The following is a 25494-nucleotide window of genomic DNA, read 5'->3' as shown; positions in this document are numbered from 1 at the left end:
ATGTGTTTGCAGTATCTAATTCAAAATTTAACGTACTGTATAATATTTTTACATGAAATCGATGATTTTCACAGATTGACTGGGGCATTATACTAGCACTAATACCTATGTATGAATTTTTCCATTTTTAATCAATCTTTTAATCGCTTTCCTCAAACACTAATTGTAATTTGCTTGCAAAAAATCAATAAACACTAGACTTGTATATCAAAATTTTAAATTTTTAAACCAAATATGTAAAATATAAGCTTTGTACATCATTTTGTCTGATCCGAAACCCCATAAATTCGAGTGAAATGGTATTACCTGTAAAAACGAGGTTTAACAACTAGATTAAAAACTGGCAAATCCAAAAACTAGTAAAATAAAAAATGCAAATTTTACAACTGCTTAATCGCGTTTCAAAAACAAATTAATTTTCCTAGCGGAGCTGGCAAAATACCAAACAGTCCATTCGAAATTTCGCCCAATTTCAAGGGAGAATTTTCTCTTCGGCTAATGAAAAATTGTTTTCCCCAATAATACATCTGGAGCTGAAAGTATAATCCACACGGGCAATTACATTGGGTTTTTCCTAAGACCAAAGTCAGGAGCGAGAAATATTCTGTCGGGGTTTAACATTTTAATATATATGTAGACAAAATTATCCAACTTTAAATTTGCTTTAACTAAGATTACTTTAAATATGATACAATTTTGTAAGGATTATAATAAAAATGGTGTAAAAATAATGAGATTAGGTATTATATTTGATTGTTTATTTTTTTTTATTTAGAGAAGAATGTCGCATCTACCATGGGTTATACATTGTGATATATGTATATAGATTTATGTTAGTCTCTTGGATTCTCTATCGGACACATATCAGGTTTGATTCTGCAGTGGTTTGTTTGCCGTTTGTAAACTATCCACCCTGCGCAGACGTGAAATTAGACTGTTTCCTGACCGTTGTCAAAATTTAGGCTGCACGAACGATTAACTGATTGTCGAATACTATCAAAATCTTACTAGCATGGATTCCAGGACACACTGGTATTTCTGGATACTACAAGGCTGACCAACTTGCCAATATAGGTTGTTCCCTGAATATTCCCATGAATACAGTTTTCAAATTTTACACCCTACTTAAAAAGAGAGATTTGGTCTAACTGGACAGCGGAATGGTACGAAGGATATGGCACAAGTAATTCAGTCTATGTCAAAATTAATAAACGAATCCACACACTACCATGGTTCAATAAATTCGCATATATCAGTAGGAGACATCTAACTACAATCATCCGTATGAGAACGGGTCATTGCTCATCCAATCCTCATCTATTTAGAATTGGAGTCAAAGATGATCCGAATGATTATTGCGAATGTGGCCAAGTGGGAGGCTTAAACTATATTTTATTAGAATGTCACTTAAATCAAAACCCACACTTTGACTTGTATGCCGAATTAGCTAAAACTAAACTTCCCACTCCCATAAATATTTGTACAATCCTCACAAATATTAATGAGAATATTACCTTCAATATTAAATTATAAACTATGATCTTTCTTCTTTCAGTCCTGGGTGCTTCTACTTTATTCGTCGGTAGCATTTCTGGTGTGTTCAAAGCTTGGAGGCTACCCCCGAGCGAGAAAAGTTTATACCTTTGTTATGTTATCTTACTAATATTTTAGCCTGTAAAGAAAAAAAAACCAGCACAAGTATACATGTAGAATACCCTAAAACAAACAAAAGAAGAATATAGGTGTAGGTAGACACTGATTGCTGAAGCAACACAAAAAGTGTATACCCTCGAAGTAAACTGCGTAAATTGTCTAGGACATAGCCCAAAAAAATACGAAGAAGAAGAAGAACTGATTGTCGAAATTAAATTAATCTAACCTAACCTAACATTTTTGGTTAATATCGAGATTCATAATTTTTTAATCAAACAAATATATTTATAATATGGAAGGTAAGTACTACTTACTAGGGTAGGGAGTTTCCAAATGAAATCCATGAAAATAATGTGGGCAAAGATAGCAGAACAAATAAATGACTTACATACCTAATGTTAGTTTGAATACATGTCACTGCAAAAATAGGTGGCAAGTAATTGAAAGAAATTATAAGAAATATATAGATTAGAGTAAAAAAACAGAAAGAGGCCGCAAAACATTTGAATAATATAGTAATGAACTGGATGAGATATTTGGGCAAAAAAGAAATGTCAATCCTGAATTTCTGTTATCTAATGAAACAGTTGCACATCACATAGATGAAAAGTCTGCAGATGTAGCAATAGTTAAAGCCAATGTTCTTAGTTCTAACCACAATCACTTAAAGGAAAGAGAGAGAAACCAGTTAGCAAGAACAATATTCTCCAAAAAATGTGTGAAGACAAAAAGGAATTTTATACAGAAATGCTAAAAATTCACAGAGAAAAATTTAGAAGTAATGAAAGAAAAAAATTAAACAAAGAAACTATTTAAAGCAGAAAGACTTTCAGAAATAAGTAAACAAAATAAACTGAGAGAGAAGACGAACAAAATGCTTAGCAAATACTTTAATTTGTACCAAAGTAAATTTACGGTTAAGTTTGTAATAGGTTTTTTTAATAAAGAAACATCATAGTTATATTTTTATTTCCTGCAAATTGAATGTGTAACAAATAAAATGAATATACATATATTAATTCTAAAACTTAAAAATCTGTTTTAAATACTTTAGTTAATACATGTTTTACAGTTTATAGCCAAGAGATTCAAAGATCTCTTCAGAAAATTTAAAAAAGTTGTAGTAATGAACATTATTCATTAACATTGTAACAAATTCATGACTTCATTTCTTCTTTCGATTCCATTTCTATCTGCACGATTCTCTTCGATGTTCAAATTAAATGGTAAAATATTTTCATCAATATTTTCTGCCTCATAATCAAATTGGTCTTCGATTGTCATATGAAGAACACAACATGCTCTTATAAAATGTATTATATCTGATACAGCTCTGATTTTACATGGTACAAATGCCCGAGATTCTGCTTAAGTAGACCAAAACAGTGTTCAACTACATATCTATTTTTGTTTAGTTTCATATTGTAATTTAGCTATCTTCATGTTAAATTACCTCTATCTTTAAAAGAGGGAGATTGGGCAAACATGGATAACCACTATCCCCTAAAATGAAATAATCTGCGCACTTTACAACTATAGTCTCAGCTAAAAGTGAAGTTCTGAAAACTCTGCTGTTATGTGCTGATCCTGGATAACCGACAAATAGATAGATCCCTTATTCTTCTTTGGTGGTCACAAACTACTTGAAACTAAAAATATATATAAAAATTCTGGTCAGTTTTTAAGGTTATAAGATACCTATTTCAGCTTATAGAGTTAACCTGAAAATACAGTCTCATCAAAAGTTTTAAATAACATGCCACAGTAGTCCGAAAAGCACCAAGGTAATTTTGAGGGCATTGCTGTGTATGTGGTCAGTCCCTTTAACATTGCTTTGGTTACAAATGAGTAGACCATTGAACCGTCGAATTTTGATCAAATTAAAGATTTAGAAAGCATAATCAACGTGAAATAATCTGAACCGCAATTACGGTTTGAAAGAATTTTTAATAAATTAAGTATTTCACTACAAGTTAGAGTAAGATGATTGATGTGTTCTTTGCAGATAAGAATTTGGTCGAACCACATACCTAGTAATTTTACCGATGGTTTGAATATGATGTTTTTTATTGTAGAGGAAGAGATCGGGTGTAAATTTTATCTTCTTCAGTTGTATCTAAATATTTCTTCTTCTTCTTACGATGCCTATCCGTTCCGGATGTTGGCGATCAACATGGCTATCCTAACTTTGCTTGCTGCTATTCTGAATAGTCCGGTTGTCGATGTATTAAACCACTTTCTCAGGTTTTGAAGCCAAGATATTCTTCTTCTCCCTGGTCCTCTCTTTCCAAATACCTTGCCCTGAAGAATGAGTTGCAACAAGCCGTATCTCTGTTCATTCCTCATAACATGGCCAAGATATTCTAGTTTGCGCTCTTTGATGGTGTTAATAATCTCGCATTCCTTGCCTATTCTACGTAGGACCTCAACATTAGTCACACGATCCACCCATGAAATTCTTAAAATACGTCTGTAACACCACATCTCGAATGCCTCGAGTTTTCTTAAAGAAGCTTCGGAAAGTGTCCAGGCCTCTACTCCGTATAATAACGTAGAAAATACATAGCATCTAATGAGAGAGATTTTGGTAGCAAGTTGTAAATCGTGACTTCTGAAAAGAGACTTCATCATTATGAACGCCGATCTCGCATTTCCTATGCGTTGTTTTATTTCACTGAAGTGATGCCATTGGCTGTTAATGTTGGTACCAAGGTATGTGTAGCGTATGTAAATGTAAATGTGTATGTAAATATTTAATTTTAAAAAATATGTAATAATTTTTCTACCAATTGCAGCATAATTGTTACGGTTTTAGTGTAAAAGGTAGTGAATCGTGGAAAATAGGCTTTGCAAAAAATCTTTTAATTTATTTTATCTTCATTTAAAGAGTTTTGATCTGTTTTTTGAATAACGTATATATTTTCAATCCCCCTTAACCCGTTGTAGGAACCGCTCTGGCACAAGAGGTTCGAGCAATTTCCGAAGGATATTCGGGTGAGATTGCAGAGCCAAACCTAATGATTTCCTAATTCTTTACTGCCACACAACACCTAACGGTGAGAAGAATTAATTTTTCAAATTGAACCGAAGAAAAATGGGTTTTAATTTACAGAAACTGTGGTAAATTACGAATTTCTACACGAAGGACTGTTGAAAGACAAAATAGCATTGTTTTCTTGAAAATTTCCTGAAAAGAATGTTCAGTCGTCTCGTTGTTTGTGATGTTTTTCTTATAGATTCTGTTATTTAGTTTTAGTTTAAAACGAAGTTTGACAGAATGGTATGAATAGACATTATTTCAATATTACATACACTAAATAATAGAGATGTGTAGTTCACCATCGAAATAGTTCAAGTTAACGATTCTTTCAACTGAACTAATTAAACTAGTTCATTAATTTTCATGGAACTAGTTCACTGCGAACGATTTGCATTATAAATTGTGTCTCAACTTCTAAAGAAGCAAATAATGAATGAATGAGATCATATATATATATATATATATATATATATATATATATATATATATATATATATATATATATATATATATATATATATAGATATATATATATATATATATATATATATATATATATATATATATATATATATATATATATATATATATATTAATTATTTTGTGAATGGGATGGACCGACTAGCGAGTATCAGGTAGGGGACCATCAGTTTAATTTCGGCTGTTGAAATAAAAACATATAGTATAGTGAAGTGCTCCTTTACTTCAATGTATAAATTGCAAGCTCAAAAAAAATGCAATTACTTGTTTAACATACAATTATTTATTGCAAATTTCCCAATTTGCATTAAAAAATGGTATTTGAAAATATGATATTTAAAATCCTTGTCGTCCGAGACGTCCGAGATAATGCAATTTTCATGCATTCCGAGCGACATTTTACGCAAAAACGGTTTTTTATTTGTCTTTTTTCTGAATGTATGCCAACTTTGACCTTCAATATCTCGGCAACCAGTAAGCCGAATGTATCTTTTTTTTTAAGAAGCGTCTTTTAATGTTCTTTAAGTGTATAAATTTTGAAATTGATATGTTTAAAGCTCGTAAAGTTATTCAATTTGTTTATAAGCCTAAAAAATGTTTAAAACTTTAAAAAATTTTCTAGGCTCTCCTAGTGAACCGATTTCAATTTTACAAAAAGCTTTTTAAAGTATGGGCTTTCCTTTATGTGTAAAAAAATTTGCAACTATCTGAGAACCTTATTTAGGGCCTACTATGAATTTGAAAATTTGCGATTTTTTTCCAGTAGCCTGGGTTGCAAAATTATTATGCAAAACCTATTCGACCGATCTTAACAAAATTTAGCACACGTTTTAAACATATTAAAAGGTTTTTCTAGGCGGAACATGGAGCTTGTAAGTCAAGTTTAGATTGTCGAAAACATTTAAAGGATTAACTTCATTTTTTTGTACTTTTTTTCCAATTATTGCTATTTTTTCAACAATAAACATTAAATTTTCAATTTCTAGCTAACGAAATATTGTGTAAAATTGAATAACGAAACTTTTAACTTTTTATAATTTTTTCTCTATGATCAATATTTTCCGAATTATAAACGAAAATAGGAGCAAAAAAATGAGAAATTTTCAATTGTTTTCAGATTTTGTTAAATAAAAAATTTAGCACAGGGTTTGCGACTGGCGCATATCGTGATTATCGATATTGGGCACATTCTGAAGGGATTCCAGCGAAAAAATAGCTTCCTATGGAAAATGTCCAATCCAAAACAGATCCCGCCTAGACTATACGGCAACTGTATTATTTTAAAACTTGTCTCAACTTTACAAAATTTATTTTAATACGTTAATAAATAACCTTGTAAAGTAATAAATTAGTAATATTTTTTTTTTTTCGTTTCAGGATGTCTTGCCAACCTACCACCTCTTTTTACAATGGACATGAACAACTTAGTTCTTTCGGAAAATACTCCAGTAGATTCTGTGATATACACGTTACAAGGAACTGATCCTGAAAACAGTCCGGTCCACTACGGAATCAGCGGTACAGATACCTTAAATGTCAATTCAACGACTGGAGAGGTGACAGTGGTCAAGCCACTGGATTATGAGGTAAGTGGAGGAAACATTTTTGTACTCGTGTGGATCAGAATTTATCATAAGTTTACTACAAATGCTTTTATGCTGACAATTGTTGCCTGTATATATGTACAAAATATCAAAGTAACTAGGTAAATAGGCCTTGCTAGAAGCTATTTTTATTAGTATCTTTCTTCGTTAACAAGACAGTATTATAATCTGTAGTATTGTAATCAGATGCAGAATGATCGTTCCCTACTTGATGATCTACTTTTACTTCTTTCTAGCCACATGATAAACAGTCAATTTTATTCATTTTTCTGTTCTTTCGTATCTGTTGTGGAGTTCATCGACGAAAAAATACGTACGCGATAAAACGGAACAGTAAAACAGTTATCTCAAATACCTCTTTCTGACAATACTGTGAAACGTCGCATTGATGATATGGCCTAAGACATACAAAACCAGGTAGTTGATACAGTAAAACAATCGCCATTTTTTGCCACATTCCATCTCACTAACTAACCTAATCTATATTTCTTTTATTAATAATTTTTGTATTTTATAAAAACTGATATTATTGTATCTTATAGCAGTATAAATAAATGTTTTGTTTTCTATGTAATACTTATTTGTATTTGTTTTGTTCCTAGGCCATACAATTTATTGTTAAGGGGTGGGGGGTGCGAGAGACTTTCATTTCAACAAAAGGGGCATGGTACAAAAAAGTTTGGAAACCCCTGAGCTAGAGCATACTGGCACAAGCCATAACAGATGCCAGAAAAGTGTCCACATCTTACAAAGAACTTAATCTTTATTTAGGTGGTTTTTCTTTTCAGGTTATGTCCGTAAAAAAATAGGATGTCCAAATTTGGTGTACATGGTGGTAGACATAGTCAAAACTTGTTTGAGCATTATACTAGACTACGTATACCAGAACTGGACATGAAATAATTTTAACAATAAAAAAGTTTGATCAGACCTAAACTTGTCAATAGAACAATTGTGGCAAAATGATATGCCGCTTGACCCCACTTCCTATTTAAAATTGTAAGGGAGAGATTTACCCTTGCCGGGGATTGAATATTGAAAGCTAAGAATATTCACTGCAAGTTTACTCCTTGAAACTAAAATTTATCTGTCTTTCCGAGTTTTTATATTATTTACAAAATAAAGCGGAGGATTGTTGGAAATGGTGGGAATATGGTCATCCAGTATAATGTAGATATATATATTTCTCATAAATTTCATTCCAGAGAATTTTCCTTATTGCACGCAAACATACCCTTGCTTATTTACCTACCAAACGATATATTATATTATACATACTAACCGGTGTTTATTTTTCCAGAAAAACAACACACTTAACATAATTGTCAGCATCGAAGATGAAGTGGAAGGCGGAGGCAAAAACAATATCGTGGAAGTTCCAATAACAGTCATTATATCCGACGAAAATGATAACCCTCCGGAATTCATCGAGGTAAAAAAATATTGTTCTGTTTTTGGTTTGAGGTATCTACCGCACGAAATTTAATATATCATTGAAACATATTGCGGAAACACTTTAAGATGGTTTTACGTTTCTATTTAATGTGGAATTCATATACAGGTTTGAAGAGATCATTGAAAAGTTTAGGAATTTAATAAATGTATGTATTGGTATTCTGTAAAATTAAAAAAACGCTACATTTTTTTATTTGAGTAAAATAGGAAAGTCTCTTCAAATATGCAGTTTAATAGAATTCTGTAATATTTTACCACGTGAGATTTTTTGCTTGTAAAAAAATTAACATCAAAAACAACCCTGGCATGATATAAGAAGGAAACAAACTATATATATTTGTATATAGAAATATTAGGTATTGATGATATTAAAGCGGAAGTACAAGAACAAACAAGTACAGCAAAAATGGCAACTAGGCTAGACCATAGAGAATGCTGAAACAAAAAAATTAATATTTAGACCAAATGAAGAATCTCCAAGACAGCTTTAGGACTTATAAAGACATATAATGAATGCCGAAACGGAAAAAGACCACTGGAAACAACAGAAATGAAGTTGCTTCCTAGAATAGCTGGAAAATGATGCAATGAACGCATTGACAAAATGGAAAGTGGAAGTGTGGTGAGAAACAAATTGTGTAATATAAAAGTAGTTGTCTCCCTCGAAAGGGGTGAAATGATGACATAAACACAAACAGGATAAGTCGTGTTTTAAGATAAAACTTGTAATTTGCTTCAAGTCTAAAAGGAAGAAGATGATGATTACATTTTTTACAAATTCCGTTGCAAATATAATATAATCTCTTAAAGATTTCAGATATATAGACAGATATAACTGACCAGAAGTGACCATCGGACACAAGAGATTAAAAGTATGGAAAATGATTTTAATTAAAAATAAATATTATTTACGAAATATAATTTTATTTTATATTATTTTAATTATTGTATTAACGACAGGTTAATTGTTTTTCGGTGAGAATACAACATGCCAGTAGAATGTCATAGTAATTTCAAACTAATTATATTCTTACCTATAATGATAAAATGATGAAATGATGAAATAATGATGAAATAGAAGAACTTCTAACAAACAACAGTGACTGTAAAATATTGGGCACAACAGAACATTGGAAAACTAAAGAAGAATTAAGTGAATATGGAATTAACAATTTTGTGCTGACAGCTAGTCATTGTAGAAATAATGTGAACGAACATGGAGGAACAGCTATATATCTTAGTAAAGACATCATTGGCCAGGAAAGAAAGGATATACAAGAGTTATCAGTAGATAGGGTAATAGAGTGTGCTGTATGCGAAGCTAATGTAGGTAATAACAAACTCATTATAGCATCAGTTTACAGACCATCAGGTAGCGATCTGGCAGTTTTTTTAAACAAATTTGATATTATACTGGGAAGAATTATGATAGAAAACACAATTATAATTATAGGGGGAGATTTCAATATCGATCTTAAGAATAACACATTAGATAAAGTAAAATTTTGTATGTTAATTAACTCATATAATATTTGTCATGTAATTGAAGACTACACTAGAGTAACTGCCACATCTAAAACTTGTATAGATAACATACTAACAAATATGCAATCATATGTGTCAGTAGAAGTCTTGCACGCTGGAATCTCTGATCATTCTGCCCAAAAATTAACTTTTCAGGTAGAGGAAGCAGAAACGAATACTCTTGAAATGAAAAGACATTTTAGTACAAATAATATTGAAACCTTTATAAGTAAATTACATAATCATGACTGGCTTAATTTAAGTTACAAATGTGTAAATGATCAATGGAATACTTTCTTAAATCAGTTTCTGTATATATTCAATCAGTGCTTTCCTTTTAAGAAGTTAGATTCTAGGCAACGTAAAAAAGGCCTTAATAAAAGAGATGATCCAGAGATAATAGAATGTAAGACTCGTTTAGACATCTTGTTGACAATGAGCAGAGTTAACCATAAATTCTATGATTCCTATAGACAGGTAAAAAAAGAATATAATAAGAAACTAATAACAAAACGATCAAAGCTATATGAAAACAGGATGTCTGAAGCTGCCAACAAAAATAAATGCATGTGGCAAATTGTTAGTGAAATTAATGGTCAATTAAAAAGTGTAAATTCAATAAAAGTAGAGGGTAGTCCTCAAGAGATTGCTGATAAATACATGATCCACTTAAATACTGCTTTAAATAACACTTTATCTCAATTACAATACACTGAATATAAAGACAACATTGCAACTAACATAAATTCAGTGTTTGTCGCACCTGTGACAGAAACTGAAATTATGGATATAACTAAAAATTTAAAAAACAAAATGAGTTGTGGAATTGATGAAATACCCACTAAAATCCTTAAACTGTGATATAGTGGATAAGGAGATAGTGAATCCTCTCACTACAATCATAAATAATTCACTAAAATCTGGTGTATTTCCTGAATGCCTGAAAACTGCCATAGTAACACCTGTTTACAAAAAGGGTATTAAATTAATTAATAACTATAGACCAATTAGCCTTCTATGTTCCTTTTCAAAAATCTTAGAAATGACTATGTATAGGCGGATAACAGAATTTTTAACAAAATGTCATATTATTAGTGCAAATCAGCATGGTTATCAACAGGGAAAATCAACTCAGACTGCGATTTTTCAATTTGTCTGGGATATTTTGAAATGTACTGAGATTGGTCATATGGCTTTGGGTCTCTTTTTGGACCTATCAAAGGCATATGACTGTTTAGTGCATGACCTATTATTTGATAAATATTTGAGAAATATGGTATACGTGGACCAGCATTGAACTGGTTTAAGTCCTACTTGGCAAATAGGAGACATTTAGTAAAAATACATAAAAACACTGAAATAGGCATCTCATCTGAAAGCACTATCAATATTGGAGTACCACAAGGAAGTGTGATTGGTCCTTTACTGTTTGTGATCTATATCAATGATCTTCATGGTCTAGTGGCTAATACTACTTCCAGCATAACAAATTATGCAGATGATACAAACATTTTAGTCAGTGGTAAAGACATGTCTGTTCTAAGCGTTAATGCTAGTTTAGAGTTCCAGAAAGCTAAAGACTGGTTTTCTATGAATAGGTTGGTTTTAAATCAAAATAAAACAGATCTTCTTTTGTTTAAGACAAATTATGCACATTCAGATATGCCAAACAGTATTATTGTAAATAATGACACTTTAAATATTAGCAGCAGTACCAAATTTTTAGGATTATATATTGACAGTTTTTTATGTTGGGATAAACATGTTGACCAGTTATGTATGTCTTTGAGTAAAGTGATTTACAGCTTAGAGTTCTAAAAAAATACATGAATAGTAACTCATTCAAAACAGTGTATCATGCTAATTTTGAAGCAAAATTTAGATATGGTCTAATAAATTTTGGCCACAGTAGGGACATAAATAATGTATTTCTGGTTCAGAAAAAAAGTTATGTTTGACTTAAAAAGTAGGGAATCATGTAGAGGGCATTTTAGGAGTAATAATATTTTAACAGTTTACGCTGTATTTATTCAAGAATGCTTACTGTTTCTATATAAGAATAAAATACTCTTTAGGAACTTTGAGCCCAATAGTATAGTAAATACCAGGTTATATAATTATAAAATTCCAATCCACAGGTTAAGTATAACAGAAAAAACGCTCTTTATTGCTGCATCAAATTGTTTAATAAACTGCCTGAACCTATTAAAAGGGAGGAAAGATTAAGTTTGTATAAACATCAAATATTTAAATTACTGATAGCTCTTGAGCCATATTCTGTGGAGGACTATTTGTATATGTAACGGTTAGGAATAAGTAAATAATATTTTCGTTTGTGACACTGTTTTTTTTTTAAATAATTTTATGTTCACGGAATGTATATTATTTTCTAAAAATAAAGATATTGTTATGTTATGTTATGTTATGATAACAAGGCTTTGTGGTTGTTTAGTAGATATTTTGACTTCACAGTTTAATGTTCATTGAAAATGGAAATTCAAAAATTAAGTTAAAGGAATATTTTGGATATCCGTGCAAAGAAAATTATTTTAAATCCATTTAATTATCATCTAAATTTAAAAAGTGGTGAAAGTGTTAGAAGTTTAATCGATAAAGTAAGTGCTATGACGGTAGTAGGTTCTAGTACTATTTCTAAAATACGCAAACAAGCTGCGGAAGGAGGACTAAGGTCTGTAAAGAAACAAGAAAACGTACCAAAAGTAGCGTTAACAGCAGAAAGTTCCTTTACGGCGCAGTAGTTCAAAAGTCAAAAGTTATATTGCCTCACACAACACAGAGTTTAAGACCAATGCAATGGAGCAATTAATAAGAAATGCATTTAGTGTAATAACAGTGGACAACTATTGTAAACTTGCGATTAAGGAAGAGCAAAAATTTTGGGTTATTAACGGGTTGATGGACTTGGATTATTCTTTAAAATTATCAAACCTTAGCGGTTTGCAACCATTTACCTACCACGGGGTATGAGTTTACGTGTACCCTTCTTCTTCTTCTTCTTTGTGTGCCGTGCTTGTATTCAAGCGTTGGCTATCGTCATATTGACAAGCTGATGAAATGATTCTCGGTGTACCCTATAGGCGTTAAAATACGTTAATATTTTTTTGTCGTCTTCTACAATTTTGATTAAAATGCTATAGATCCCAAATAAGAGGTGTTAGAACGAGGATGCGTGTTGACACCTGACTATTCAATATTTATAGTGAACATGTCATGGTGTCATGAGGATGGCTTTAAGTGGATGGGCCGGTGGAGTAATAGTTGCTGGTAGGAAAATCTCCAATTTAAGATTTGCTGATGACACTACAGTTATAGCAGCAAATGAGCAAGAAATGTTTAATCTCCTGCGAAGAGTTGAGTACGAAAGTAATAAAGTTGGTCTGAAAATCAGTAAATTTAAGACAAAAATAATGGTGGTCGACGTATTGCACACTATTCAACTGACTCACATGTTACAGGAATATCAGATAGTGGACAGTTTTGTCTATCTCGGGTTTAGTATAACTAACGATGGTAACTATGAAGCAGAAGTTCGGAGTCGTATTGGTATGGCAAAAAATGCAATGAGTCGCCTAAATAAAGTTTGGAGAAACAGATCTATCTCTCAAAATATCAAAATAAGACGGGTGAATGCCTTTGTATTCTCAATATTTCTATACGGGTAGAGACTTGGACTCTTCACGAAAAAATTAATGCTTTTGCCATGTAGTGCTGGAGAAGAATGCTGCGCATACTTTGGACAGCTCATAGGACAAACGTTTCCATTCTAAACCCACTCGAGATTAAAATCAGGCTGTCCACAATATGTCTGCACAAAGGTGACGATAGTTTGATGAGATTGTTTCTGAAAACGTTCCGGAGACTCCGTTTCCAAAACTACAATTGCCATTTGGATCGCCAACCTTCGAAAGGAGACGACGCCATGAGAAGAAGAATTGCATTGCCTAGATCTGGACTCTTGATCTTGCAAGTAATGTGGAAATGGTTTTTCCTGTTCAAACAATACTTCTTTTTGAGTGAAAGTTGATCTCCACAGTTGGTTAAAACTGGACAAAAGACATTTTTGATTAAATCTATATACAAGTCAAATCGAAGTTTCATAAAGAAAAAAAATACCAATAAGTGCTTTATTTCTTATAAACGATACAGAAAATAGCATTACATCGGGAATTAAATACTTTTTTAACGACTTCTCCCAACCAAAATTGATACATTGTGTCAGATTTTAATTTTCAGTTATCGATGGGTCAGCTTTTACACCTATCTACTTGTTTAAACAGTTCTTCCTATTTTTATCACAAAACTTTGGAAAACATACATTACTTCTCTTTGTAACTGCTCTATAAACTTTCCCATTTTACGACCAATAGTTACGATTTTTACCCCTCTAAAAGTATCTGACCTGAATTGTTACAGGCACCCTACGAAATCACCGTTAACGAAGATACGTTGCCGGGAGCGAAAGTGTTTTCGCAAATTATGGTGGTAGATAAAGACACTACAGGTTCCAATATAGAGGTGGAGTGCATTAATCTACCGACTGATCCCGATGCATGCGATGTCTTTAATGTCGAAACGATCACTTCGGAACAGAATTCGTACACGGGAGCCATCACGCTCATGAAAAAACTGGACTACAACACTAAGAGCAGTTACCATTTTATGCTAAAAGCCTTGGTGAGTATATATTTGCAAATAATTAAAAGACAAACTTGATTTTTGATTAATAAGCATTCATTGTATAAAAAAATTTTAGATCTTCTGGTGAAATTAAAATCAATTTCAAAAAGTTGTGCGTCATTTTATGGTAATCTTCTTCTTCTTCTTAGTCGTTAACCTGATGCAGGTATCGTGATATCATGAAGCTATTAGCTAAATTTCCCAATGTTCCTCCACGTTTTTCTATCATCTGCCATTCTAGCACATTCTGAAAATGGAGCGCCAATGGTAGCAACAATGTGGTCCGTGTATCGTGTGGGAGATCTACCTATATTTCTTTTGCCTTCTACTTTTCCCTGGATGGTAAGTTTTTCAAGACCATTTCTTCGAAGCACCTGTTCAAAATAGCTTATTATTTGTTCTGATATTTGTGTTCTTAGTCTTTTCTTTATGTTTAGCTGGTCCAATATGGATTCATTTGTTCTTCGGGCCACCCATGGTATTCTCAGCATTCGTCTCCAGCAGTACATCTCAAATGCATCTATGTTCTTTTTGTCTTTCTCAGTAAGGGTCCAGCATTCCGATGCATAAGTAAAAACTGGAAAAACTAGACTTCTTACTAGTCTCATTTTTGTATCGGTAGTTATTTCATGGCTTTTCCAAATTTTTGTTAATTTTGCCATAGCGCTTTTTGCGATTGCTGACCGCCGCTTTATTTCTTCAGTACAGCCTCCTTTGTTGGTTATTAATGAGCCCAGATACACCAATTTATCTACAACAGCGATATTGTTTATCATGACCAGATGATTTTGATTGTTGTTAGCTCTGTCAATTATCATGATTCTCGTTTTATCTCTGTTTATTTTAAGGCCCATCGTTAAGCTTACGTCTTCTATCCGTTGTAGCAGGTGAATCAATTCAGCTTCAGAACTAGCGAGGATAGTAGTATCATCTGCATATCTCAAGTTGCAAATCTTCTTCCCGCCAATGGTGATGCCACCGTACTACCTTATGGTAATAAGTTATATTAAAATTATAATAAAGCGAAAGAGATTCTTGTTCCGACAAGAAGTAGTTATTCGACTAGTTCGTGGTATTTTCTTTTATAATTATTATAGGCTGGAAAATTAGTTTTATCACATTGCCATCTATCCATACACTTTTGGATGTTGTTCTCTTCCAATTGCTTCCATCTTTCCCTGTCCTGCGACAATGCCATCCTCTTCGTCTATCCATTGCTTTTCATTCTCTTCTTCATTTGATTCATCTATCTTGGTCCCCACTCCAGGATTTCCCATGTTCACCTGTCATTATCGTATCTAGCTATGTGGGCGGCTTATTGCCATTTAATTTTTACCACTTTCTACACGATGTTCCTGATTTTCGTTCTCCATCTTATTTCGGTGTTTCCGCTCTTATCTCTTTCAGTTTTCAGTGTGAATTTAGAGCTGTTTTTCAGGTTGTATGTCAATTATCGAAAATGGCCCATGTTAACTGTGTTGTTTTTCTGTATTTATATATCCTAATTTGATTTTTTGGATCTAGTTATATTTGTATAGTTCATCATCATCATCGACTCTACAACTCTAGGTGCTTCTTGGTTGTATGTACTAGTTTTCTCCACTGTTGCTGGTATTGTGCTATCTCTCGTAATTTCGTAATTGTGTTATCTCTCTTTGTTATATGTACTTCTATCTTTCGTAAATCTGGCACTCCATTGTCATTCACTGCTCCATAGATTTGCCTTAGTACTTTTCTTTCGACACATCCTAACTTGTTTTTATTATTTTTTGTTAGAGTCTAGGTATCTGAACCATATGTTAGGACTGGGCGTATTATTGTTTTGTAGAGTTTTAGTTTTGGATTTCTCGATATAATTGTGGATTTAAGGGAGAGATTGAGTCCAAAATATCATCTGTTGACCGTGAAAATTCTGAGGTAGTATTATTTTCAGTGTTCCAGCTTCCAACGCCCCAACTATAGAAATATCCCCCATCAAAGGGCTCAACGATACCGTTTGACTCACACCCGATACCATACCGATAGATCCGCTTTGGCTCGGGCAATCATAGATGACAAGCCTCTCTTTAGCAACGATGTGTATCCTGGCATCAAAGCTGTAGAAAGGGAATATCGGACGATCTTCTCATCAAGATCGCCAACAGATGATGAACCAATTTCCGATCAGAAGGAGCCGCTACTGATCAGCCATGCTGTAACAGAAGCGGAAATCCTCGGAGCCTTACAAACAATGAAATCTCAAGCAGCCGGTCCTGATTTCATTAAGATCCGTGAGCTGCGTAAGGTACCCGTTCAGAAATTGGTCCTAGTCTATAATACCATGCTCCATTTTGGTGTCACTCCTGAGGTATTAAACGATTGCAGGACCGCTTTGATACCGAAGGGTGGCGATCCAATGAAGGTAGGTAATTGGTGTCAGATAACCTTTCATCAGTAGTGATTAGGGTATTACATCGTCTGCTGGGGAAGAGACTTGCGGTGCTGGATTTCCACGAGCTTCAGAGAGGCTTTCGGCAGGTAGATGGCGTTCTATTGAGCAACCTGACGCTTCAAGCGGTAATTAAAGAACGAAGAAGAGGCCTTCGTCCATACAACATTATCTCCATCGATCTACGCAAAGCTTTCGACACGGTATCGCAACGATCTATAGAACGGGCTATGAATCGCTTATAACTATATAACTGATAACTATTCAGAAACTCAAATGCTACTGTTAGTTAAACTGTCAACTTCCTATGTTTATAAACATTTTCTAACGTTCCAGACCTTGCAAGAAATTTCGGGATTTTTCGATGACATATTCTAGATTTTTAATTATGTAATTAATTCTTTTCCATCAAGGTACTTTTTCTATCTGGAATAAACCTTACTGAACCATCGTAGCAATATTGTTTTTCTTTCTTCTCAAGAGTTTTTTCGTTTGTGCTTGAATTTTAAGTCAAAAAATGTATTTTGCATCAAGGCATCAATATCCTCTTATATTTTCTAGGATGGAGAATTGACAAGTACCACGAATGTTAATGTCAACGTCGGCGATGTTCAAGATACTCCTCCATATTTCGTTGGTAATTTGACGGCCGAAATCAAGGAAGATGTTTCCATTAACACTCTCGTTATGACTGTACATGCCGAAGATGGTGATCGAGGAAACCCAAGAAAAATAGTGTATGAATTAGTGAACAGTAAGTATAGTTTGTTAATATGTTAGTAAAGAAGAGATGACTAACTTAAGGCAAACAGATTTACACAAATTAAACGATAATTAAGCCGTAGTTTTAAATGACTTTTATAAATAAAAATATTAACTACCGGGTGTGCCAAAAACCAGTATTCAGTGCCATAAACATTAGTTTTTCTGTAGTTACAGCTCCATCTATCGCGAATCGTAAAAAGTCTGATAAAACTTATTTACTTTTTCAAATACACATAGCGCACATCGATGGAAGAGGAACTTGTGGTGGGGATGCGTGTGTACGAAGCGCAGAAGGGACCGAGGCGATACATATCGTTACAGAGTGATAAAACCATAGTCTTATTTTGGGAAGCACACAAAAGGACGGTATTTATTACGATGGATAAAGGGCAATGAAAAGGGTATTAATAATATAAAAGTTACCAACTGGAAAAACAAATCATCAACTATTAACGTATGGAGGAAAATTAGTAGAAACATATAAATAGGTTATATATTTTTATAATATGTCAATATCGTTGCTTGTTCTAGATCCCATGGACTATTTTCTTTTGGATTCGATAAGCGGGGAACTTAGAACGGCGAGACCAATTGATAAGGAATCGGTCGACAACCCTGGGGGTATTTTGAAATTTAATATAAGGGTAAGTATTTAATTTATTTTAATTTCCATTTGAATCGTTACATTCAAGTGAGATGCAGAGATACCGTTTTTCCCTTAAATTTTCATTTTAATCGCAGTGTTTAAATTTCATTACTGACTTCTGTACAAAAAATATCTTGAATTAAATTCTTTATTTTATTACAACTAAAAATATGCTTTACATCTTCTTTGCTTTACCGACTTAGAAATTTAATATTGACGAGTAAATTTTGACAAAATCAAATATAGATAGAATATGTTCTTCAGCACTGTAAAGCTTTGGCATAACTTACTGTAGAATAGAATAGAATAGAAATATGCTTTATTGTCACCGAAAATTGTACAATTGTATCTTCTTCTTATGCCGTCCCCATTAACGGAGGTTGGCGACCACATTTTTAAAGGCTAGTCCATTTGTGGTTGTTCTTGAGAATCCTTAAGGGTCTTTAATGCAGTGGTTTCTCCTTGTCTTCTGCATCCTTATGCCGTTGATCTTGGTTCATCCGCCTTTGAGATCGATTTTTCAATCTCAGGACAAAAGAGTGCCCGCCCACTTACCAACTCATCCGCCCGAAGCCGTTGGTCAGTAAGTGGGGGTTTGCTTATACCGGCAAACATTCGGTGATTTCGCAGTGTCACAACCGGTTAAATCATAATTACCGCCTGTGATTATTCAGTATCAGAATGGTAAAGAGATTTTCTCTACCGCTCCGATCCTGTAATGACATAGCAGCTGCTCTATGCCATGCTCTGTTGCTGTCCCACATATCTGTAGGACGTTCCCTATCAGCCATTGGGACGCGCCATGTTGAGATTGAGAACTACCCCCCTCCGAGTGTGTTTTCCAAGAAGTACTGAAGAGCCCCTACTCAATTCAGAACCCCTCCTTCTTGGAAACTACACCGGCACGGACAATTGTATGGACAAAACAAAAAAGTCAGAAAATAACATTTAAAATTTACTGAAATTACATAAATCGTAAAGATCATAAAATAAAAGATAATAAAATAAAAAATCCATTGCCAAATTTAAATAAATTGCAAATTGCATGATAAAATCTTTATATTTATAATAAGTTGAGGTTGCTGGATATGATACCCAAATATAAATAAAAATACTTTTAAAATATATAAAGAGGGAAGCGTTAAAATCCCGTGATTTTTGAAGTAGCTTCTGCAATGGATTGTTCTTCTAAGGCCCAATAGTTACCGTATTGCTATTTTTTGTAATTTACAAATAACATCAGATTGGGCAGCTGTACTAGAACCCCAAAAAGGAAGACCATTTCTTGATGTACAGTGGTGAACACATATTCTTTGCTGATATGTCAATATCTTTGGTAGTCCAAGGTTTGTGATATTTTGGCTTAATTGTAAAAAAGGAAATATCTTATTGAACATACAGACAAGCCCGTCTAAAAAATCACTGAAATTAAAGTCCACGTGCAATTTAGGAAAGTTCTAAGCGGAAAAAATGCTACCTAAACATTGAGTTTTCGAGGAGAATTTGTTGAGAGTGTTAAACTTGGTATAGACTGCTTCATGATCAGTCTTGCATTAATAATTATAGAACGTACATCAAGGGATGAGAAATCTGAGACAATATAATCAATTATCATAGTATATGTTGTTTTAGTAATTCTTTGAGGAGAATTAATGTGAATTGTGAGAGTATTTGATTCAAATATATTGACCAAGGACAGTTGGGTAGCATAGGCATTAGTGTAATTCATATTAAAGTCACCGCATAAAATTTTTCTATGATACAAGCGCACAGGATGTCCTGGGTCAAACACGAGATCTATTGATTGTTAGCAGAGAGTTCATATATAGTAGACATGCCAAATTCCGAGGACTTGTATGTTAATGGAAGATGTACAATTGGCTGCAGTACAACTGGTTTAGAAAAGACAATTTTCACAGAAGTAGAAGAAACCGAATAGTTCTAGTGCCGTTTCCTAAATACATTTTATTTTTTGCAAGCCTTGATCAATGTTTAATTCTTCGTCTATACAATGTTTTTTTTTGGGTGGTTTTTCCTTTGATTCGGCTTTGATACAAATAACATTGTTGTTGATGGTTCCCATAAGGATTCAATATTTATTTTCTGAAACATTTATTACTGGCCATGTCTATTAGAGATGAACAATAATATAATCTACATATATCTTGTACGTTTTAACTAATACGTAAATAATAATCATTACAACTTCCAGGCCTACGAAGTGGTAAATGGTAGTAAAAGTAACACCCCTCTAACGGTTTCAACGGCCGAGGCAACCGTTAGAATATTAGACGTCAACGACGAGCCCCCGACATTTAACAAAAGAGAGTACACAGTGGAAATTCCGGAAAATATTCCAGAAGGTTCTGCTCTGCCAGGACTGGATATGACTGTCAACGATCCAGATGAGGTAAGACTTTTCTTTATGTAATATGGTTAAGGCCATGACGTAATTCTTTTGTTTAATACAAGTTCTTTAACACAGACGATGACTAATTTGTTCTTCTGAATGATAAAAACCTTTTATACATACATACACATAAAACACACACACACAAATATTTAAGATATATATATATATATATATATATATATATATATATATATATATATATATATATATATATATATATACTCACGATCATAAAATCGGTTACCTTGAAAATTTCAAGTTTCTTGAATATTTTTGCCTCTGGTGCAGTAATAACCTTTTTTAGGCTACTGTATTTTTTATTTGTCATCAGTGTTTGTTTTGAAAGAAAAAAAAACTGTTTTTTATCGTTTTTATTGAAAAAGCAGAAAACAGACCAAATTGTTGATAAAACAGACGTACGAAAAAAAAATGGAAAATACAGAACTTGGTAAAACATGTGAAATTTCAATGACTAATATCGTATATTGCCTCCTCTTGCTCTAATAACTTCTTGTCGATGGAGAATACTCTCAATTTTTCTCCGGATTACATGTTGTGGTATCTTATTCCACTCTCTTACTAACAGACCCTTAAGCTTCTGTGCGTTGTTAGGAGGAGGTGTATGAGTTTGAATACGTTTTTCAAATCGTCCCAGAGATGTTCGATGGGATTCAGGTCCGGAGACCTAGCTGGCCAAGGTAACCTCGTAATTCTAGCCTCGTCCAAGTATTGCATACTGATCCTGGCAACGTACGGTCCGCAGTCGCTTTTAAATTTTTAATTCCCGCTTTCAAATTATTTTCAGTTCAACTGTATAAGGTTAACCTTGTCCTTTAGTGTTTCTTTTTCTTGCTATTTTGACATAACTCTCCTTTTGTTGCGGTTTTATCTTAAATATATATGAGTACGCTGTATGGATATTCAAAACACTCTATGGTTCGAAATTAAAACGTTTATTCGGTTTAAACTCAAATACAACTTAACACTTCATGCTAACTTCACCTCATACCATGTTGGGCCCTTTATATAGTAATGATTTAGTTTGTAATATTCTAGTAACTTCCAAATGCTTCTAGAATCTTCTAGAATTCTTCACTACGTCTACATCTTATGTCACAACGATACAAAATATTCAAAATATGTCATGCATTGTCACGACTTAGGTTAGATTGAAGGCCAACTTTACAACACGAAAGAATACAGAAACATAACAAACATTTTTTTATCAGTGAGATTATTTTCGCTTGTATATATCTACAATTTTTAGTTCGTCTTAAGTATCAAATGAATTCAAGCAACTTTTTAATAGCAAATTTAACCTGCATAGTTATTAAACAACATTTTTTATATTTCTAGGATAGTAACTCAGAGTATTCTCTGGACCTCATAGATATCTCGGAAGTATTCTCGATCGAGCCAAAGACTGCCTCTGGATGGACTCCCGTAACCATACGAGTGGCCAATAGTTCCTTAGATTACGAAGATTTAAATCAAAGAAAATTTATTATTCTTGCGGTTGCGAAAGAGCTCCACACACAAGAAAAACTTTCGTCCACGGCTACAGTCACAATAACGGTTGTAGACGTTAATGATAATGCCCCCAGTTTCGATCAAGAAGGTAAAATTTTTTGGTGCTCTTTCTGCTTGTTACATTAAAGAAGTTATTTAATTGAATGTTTTCTTTTCTAGCATATTCAGCAACGATTTCGGAAGTAGCTACACCAGGAACTTTGGTTACCACTATAACTGCCAGCGACAGAGATAGCGGATCGTTCGGAGAAAATGGAATAGTTTATAAGTTGTTTGGCAATGGAGCTGATAAATTTAACGTCAATAGTAAAACAGGAACTATAACTGTAGCCGAATGTGAACATCGAGGAAAATCTCCATGCTTGGATTATGAAACCAATCCGGAATTCCAACTTCAATTTATTGTATGTATAAGTCAGTTTTTGAGTTACGTTTCAGAATCTTATAGCAAAAGGTTTTTGGAAGTAATACAAGCAATTAACTTAAATTAACACTACAGGACTAACAAGCAGAAATTAGGATTAAAATCATTATTGGCCATTTGGTCTATCGCCATTTGATTCTGTCAATTGAGACTGTCAATTCTTCTTCTTATTAGCAACCGGTATTTATTTGTTTCGCATGTGATTAAAATTCCGTGGACGTATTCCCACATGTTACTTTGGTCCTGCTGTTTTATTCTCGCTCCTACCATAAAGTGGTCTGAATCTGTATGGGACGCTCTGTATGTCCTGATGTTAATAATACACTTTTCTTCACCCTTGTCAATAATTACATGGTCGATCTAGTTGATTACTTTTCTATTTGGAGATTTCCATGAGCCTTTATGTATATCTTTGCGTTGAAAGTCAATCAGTTTATTTTCTTCGGTGAAGTCTATTAATAAGTGGACATTATTATTTGTACTCTGAGAAGAATGTTTACAAACATGTTTACAAAAATGAGAACAAAATTTAAAACAAATAAATAAACGAAATCTAAAAAAAATACGAATAAAATAATTATTTGAAGATAATAAATAAAAAAAGAAGATTTATAACGTTACAAAACATTATATAGATGTTATGAATATTTCTTTTGTCTGGCTAAACGATATTAAAAAGTAAATACTCTTTTCTAGTGAGATAACAGTGTAGAAACTTTCACCCAAATTAACCGAAAACCTTTTGCCTTTACAAGGACCTGACGGCGCGTTGTCATTATACTCATTGTTGTCCTTTTCCAGGCAGTCGACGATGACGGCAAAGGGCAGACATCGACGGTCCCCCTTAAAATCCAACTAACCGACAGCAACGACAATCCGCCCGTATTCAGTCAGTCCATATACAGGGCTTTTATCAACGAAGGCTCGGCCAAATTTCAGCCTGAATTAATAGTGGAAGCGGCCGATGCTGACAAAACGTCCAGAGTGACGTATTCAATAATTTCGGGAAACGATGATGGATTGTTCAGCGTTGTCCCTACTACTGGAGTGATTAGAATTATGAATAATAGAGGACTGGATATAAGTAATGAGACGGACAATGTTATTTCGCTAACTGTGATGGTATGTATTAAGGAAGCAGGAAATTTTACTTCTATAAAAATTTGTTTATAAAAATTAAAAAGTGTCGTCTTGGAAGAAAATCAAATCGCATTTATATATTCTTATTATTCTACAGGCAAGTGATGGTCAGTACACGTCAACTGCCGTTGTCAATATCACTGTACTGGATGTAAACAACAATGCGCCGATATTTTCGAGACATCACTATGTAGAAAGTGTTTTAGAAGACGTCCCTATTGGTAAGTTTTATATCTATACAACTCAGAGGCGTGCGGTCCATGAAAGCGGGGGAAGCACCGCTTACTTATACTTATCACCGCTTACTAATCTAAGTAATCTATTATGTAGGCAATAGACATCAAGAAATATTAAAAATAGATCACATAAACGAACTCAAATATGGCAATGCCCGGGCCACATAATTCTGTCCACACCTGTGTTAACAGAAGCGCTTCTCAAATAGCCGCACTTATCCCCCTCAAACGTGGCTCAGGGATTAATGACCTTACTCGCAAGTCATGTTGAATTACTCGTGATTTGGAAAATAGGGAGCGCTTTCTCGGCCGCCTTCTGCCTTTATTTATTTAGTAGCAGTCGATGTACGATCGGTGACGGCTGATAATAATTGAAAAAATTGTGAATTTTGTGCTGCTTTTCTTCTTTGTTGTTTATTTTTTTTTCACAATGGAAGGACCGTCGTGTGGGTTTGTGAATAATGTAGAAAATTAATATCTGGGGTCTCGTCTAACCGACAAGACGTATCCCCAAGCTGAGGGCTGAGTCTCAAAAGATCTCAGCGTGGAAACTGCTCTACCAGATACGTAAGTCGTCTACAGACAATTCCAGCATCGAATAGATTATAATATCCATGTTTGTCCGTCTAAAGATCTGGTCTACTGGCAAGCATGGTTCCCACCGTAAACCGATAATCTCAACGGAAATAAGGGCTCGTGTGACAATCATAGTGAACTACGATTGCCAAGTAAAGTCACATTGTTTTGAGCCTTTCGACTCTCGGACTCCAAAAGATATTGTTGCCACCTTTGACTAGAAAGTATACGGCCTTAGAGACGTTCAGGCATAATCCCGCGGATGGTAGCTTCGCACCATTACCCACTCGAGTAGTTCCAAATTTTCTAACCTTCGGTTCCTCTCGTACTGAGCAGGGTTACTATCGCAACAACGAGTCATCAGTAGGGTAAAACTTACTTGTCTTACGATGGTCTAAACCCAGCTCACGTTCCCTGTCTATGAATGAACAATTCAGCGCTTGGCGAATTGTGCTTCGCAATAATAGGAAGATCCTACATCGAAGGATCAAAAAGCGACGTCCGCTATGAACAATTGGCCTCCACAAGCGGGTTATCCCTGTAGTAACTTTTCTGACACCTCTTTCTGAGAACTCTTTAAAAAAACCAATAGGCCATGCTTTCGCAGTCCTTATGCATACTGAACATCAGGATCAAGCCAGATTTTGCTCTACGCGAGGTTTCTGTCCTTGCTGAGCTGGTCTTAGGACACCTAAGTTATTCTTTGACAGATGTACTGCCGCAGTCAAATTCACCGCCTGGCAGTGTCCTTGAATCTAATCAGGCTGGAGGTAAGTTGACGCGCGAAACGAAGCACACGAACGCTAGCCGAGTATCCGAAAGGCAAGTCTTTTCGGAACCACGAAACCTACGAACGGACAACGCAACGAAACGGCACTCCGT

General features: G+C 33.9%; 1 protein-coding gene across 4 annotated transcripts in view; it reads left to right on the top strand.

Moving 5' to 3' along the window:
• Cad87A (cadherin 87A) overlaps window positions 1-25494 on the top strand; it is a 722801-nt gene that overhangs the window by 677131 nt on the left and 20176 nt on the right. For all 4 annotated transcript variants that reach the window (XM_072528743.1, XM_072528744.1, XM_072528741.1 and 1 more), the window contains 10 exons: window positions 6551-6759; window positions 8078-8209; window positions 14191-14451; window positions 17444-17636; window positions 18179-18291; window positions 20506-20703; window positions 22063-22324; window positions 22396-22640; window positions 23462-23782; window positions 23898-24021. In XM_072528743.1, the coding sequence (XP_072384844.1) occupies window positions 6551-6759; window positions 8078-8209; window positions 14191-14451; window positions 17444-17636; window positions 18179-18291; window positions 20506-20703; window positions 22063-22324; window positions 22396-22640; window positions 23462-23782; window positions 23898-24021 (2058 nt within the window). The remainder of the gene's footprint in view (window positions 1-6550; window positions 6760-8077; window positions 8210-14190; window positions 14452-17443; window positions 17637-18178; window positions 18292-20505; window positions 20704-22062; window positions 22325-22395; window positions 22641-23461; window positions 23783-23897; window positions 24022-25494) is intronic.

The sequence above is a fragment of the Diabrotica undecimpunctata genome, chromosome 4 (assembly GCF_040954645.1).
Source record: "Diabrotica undecimpunctata isolate CICGRU chromosome 4, icDiaUnde3, whole genome shotgun sequence".
Classification (NCBI taxonomy): Eukaryota; Metazoa; Arthropoda; class Insecta; order Coleoptera; family Chrysomelidae; genus Diabrotica; species Diabrotica undecimpunctata.
The sequence above is the reverse complement of the archived record's forward strand: the minus strand, read 5'-3'. Positions and strand labels throughout refer to the sequence as shown.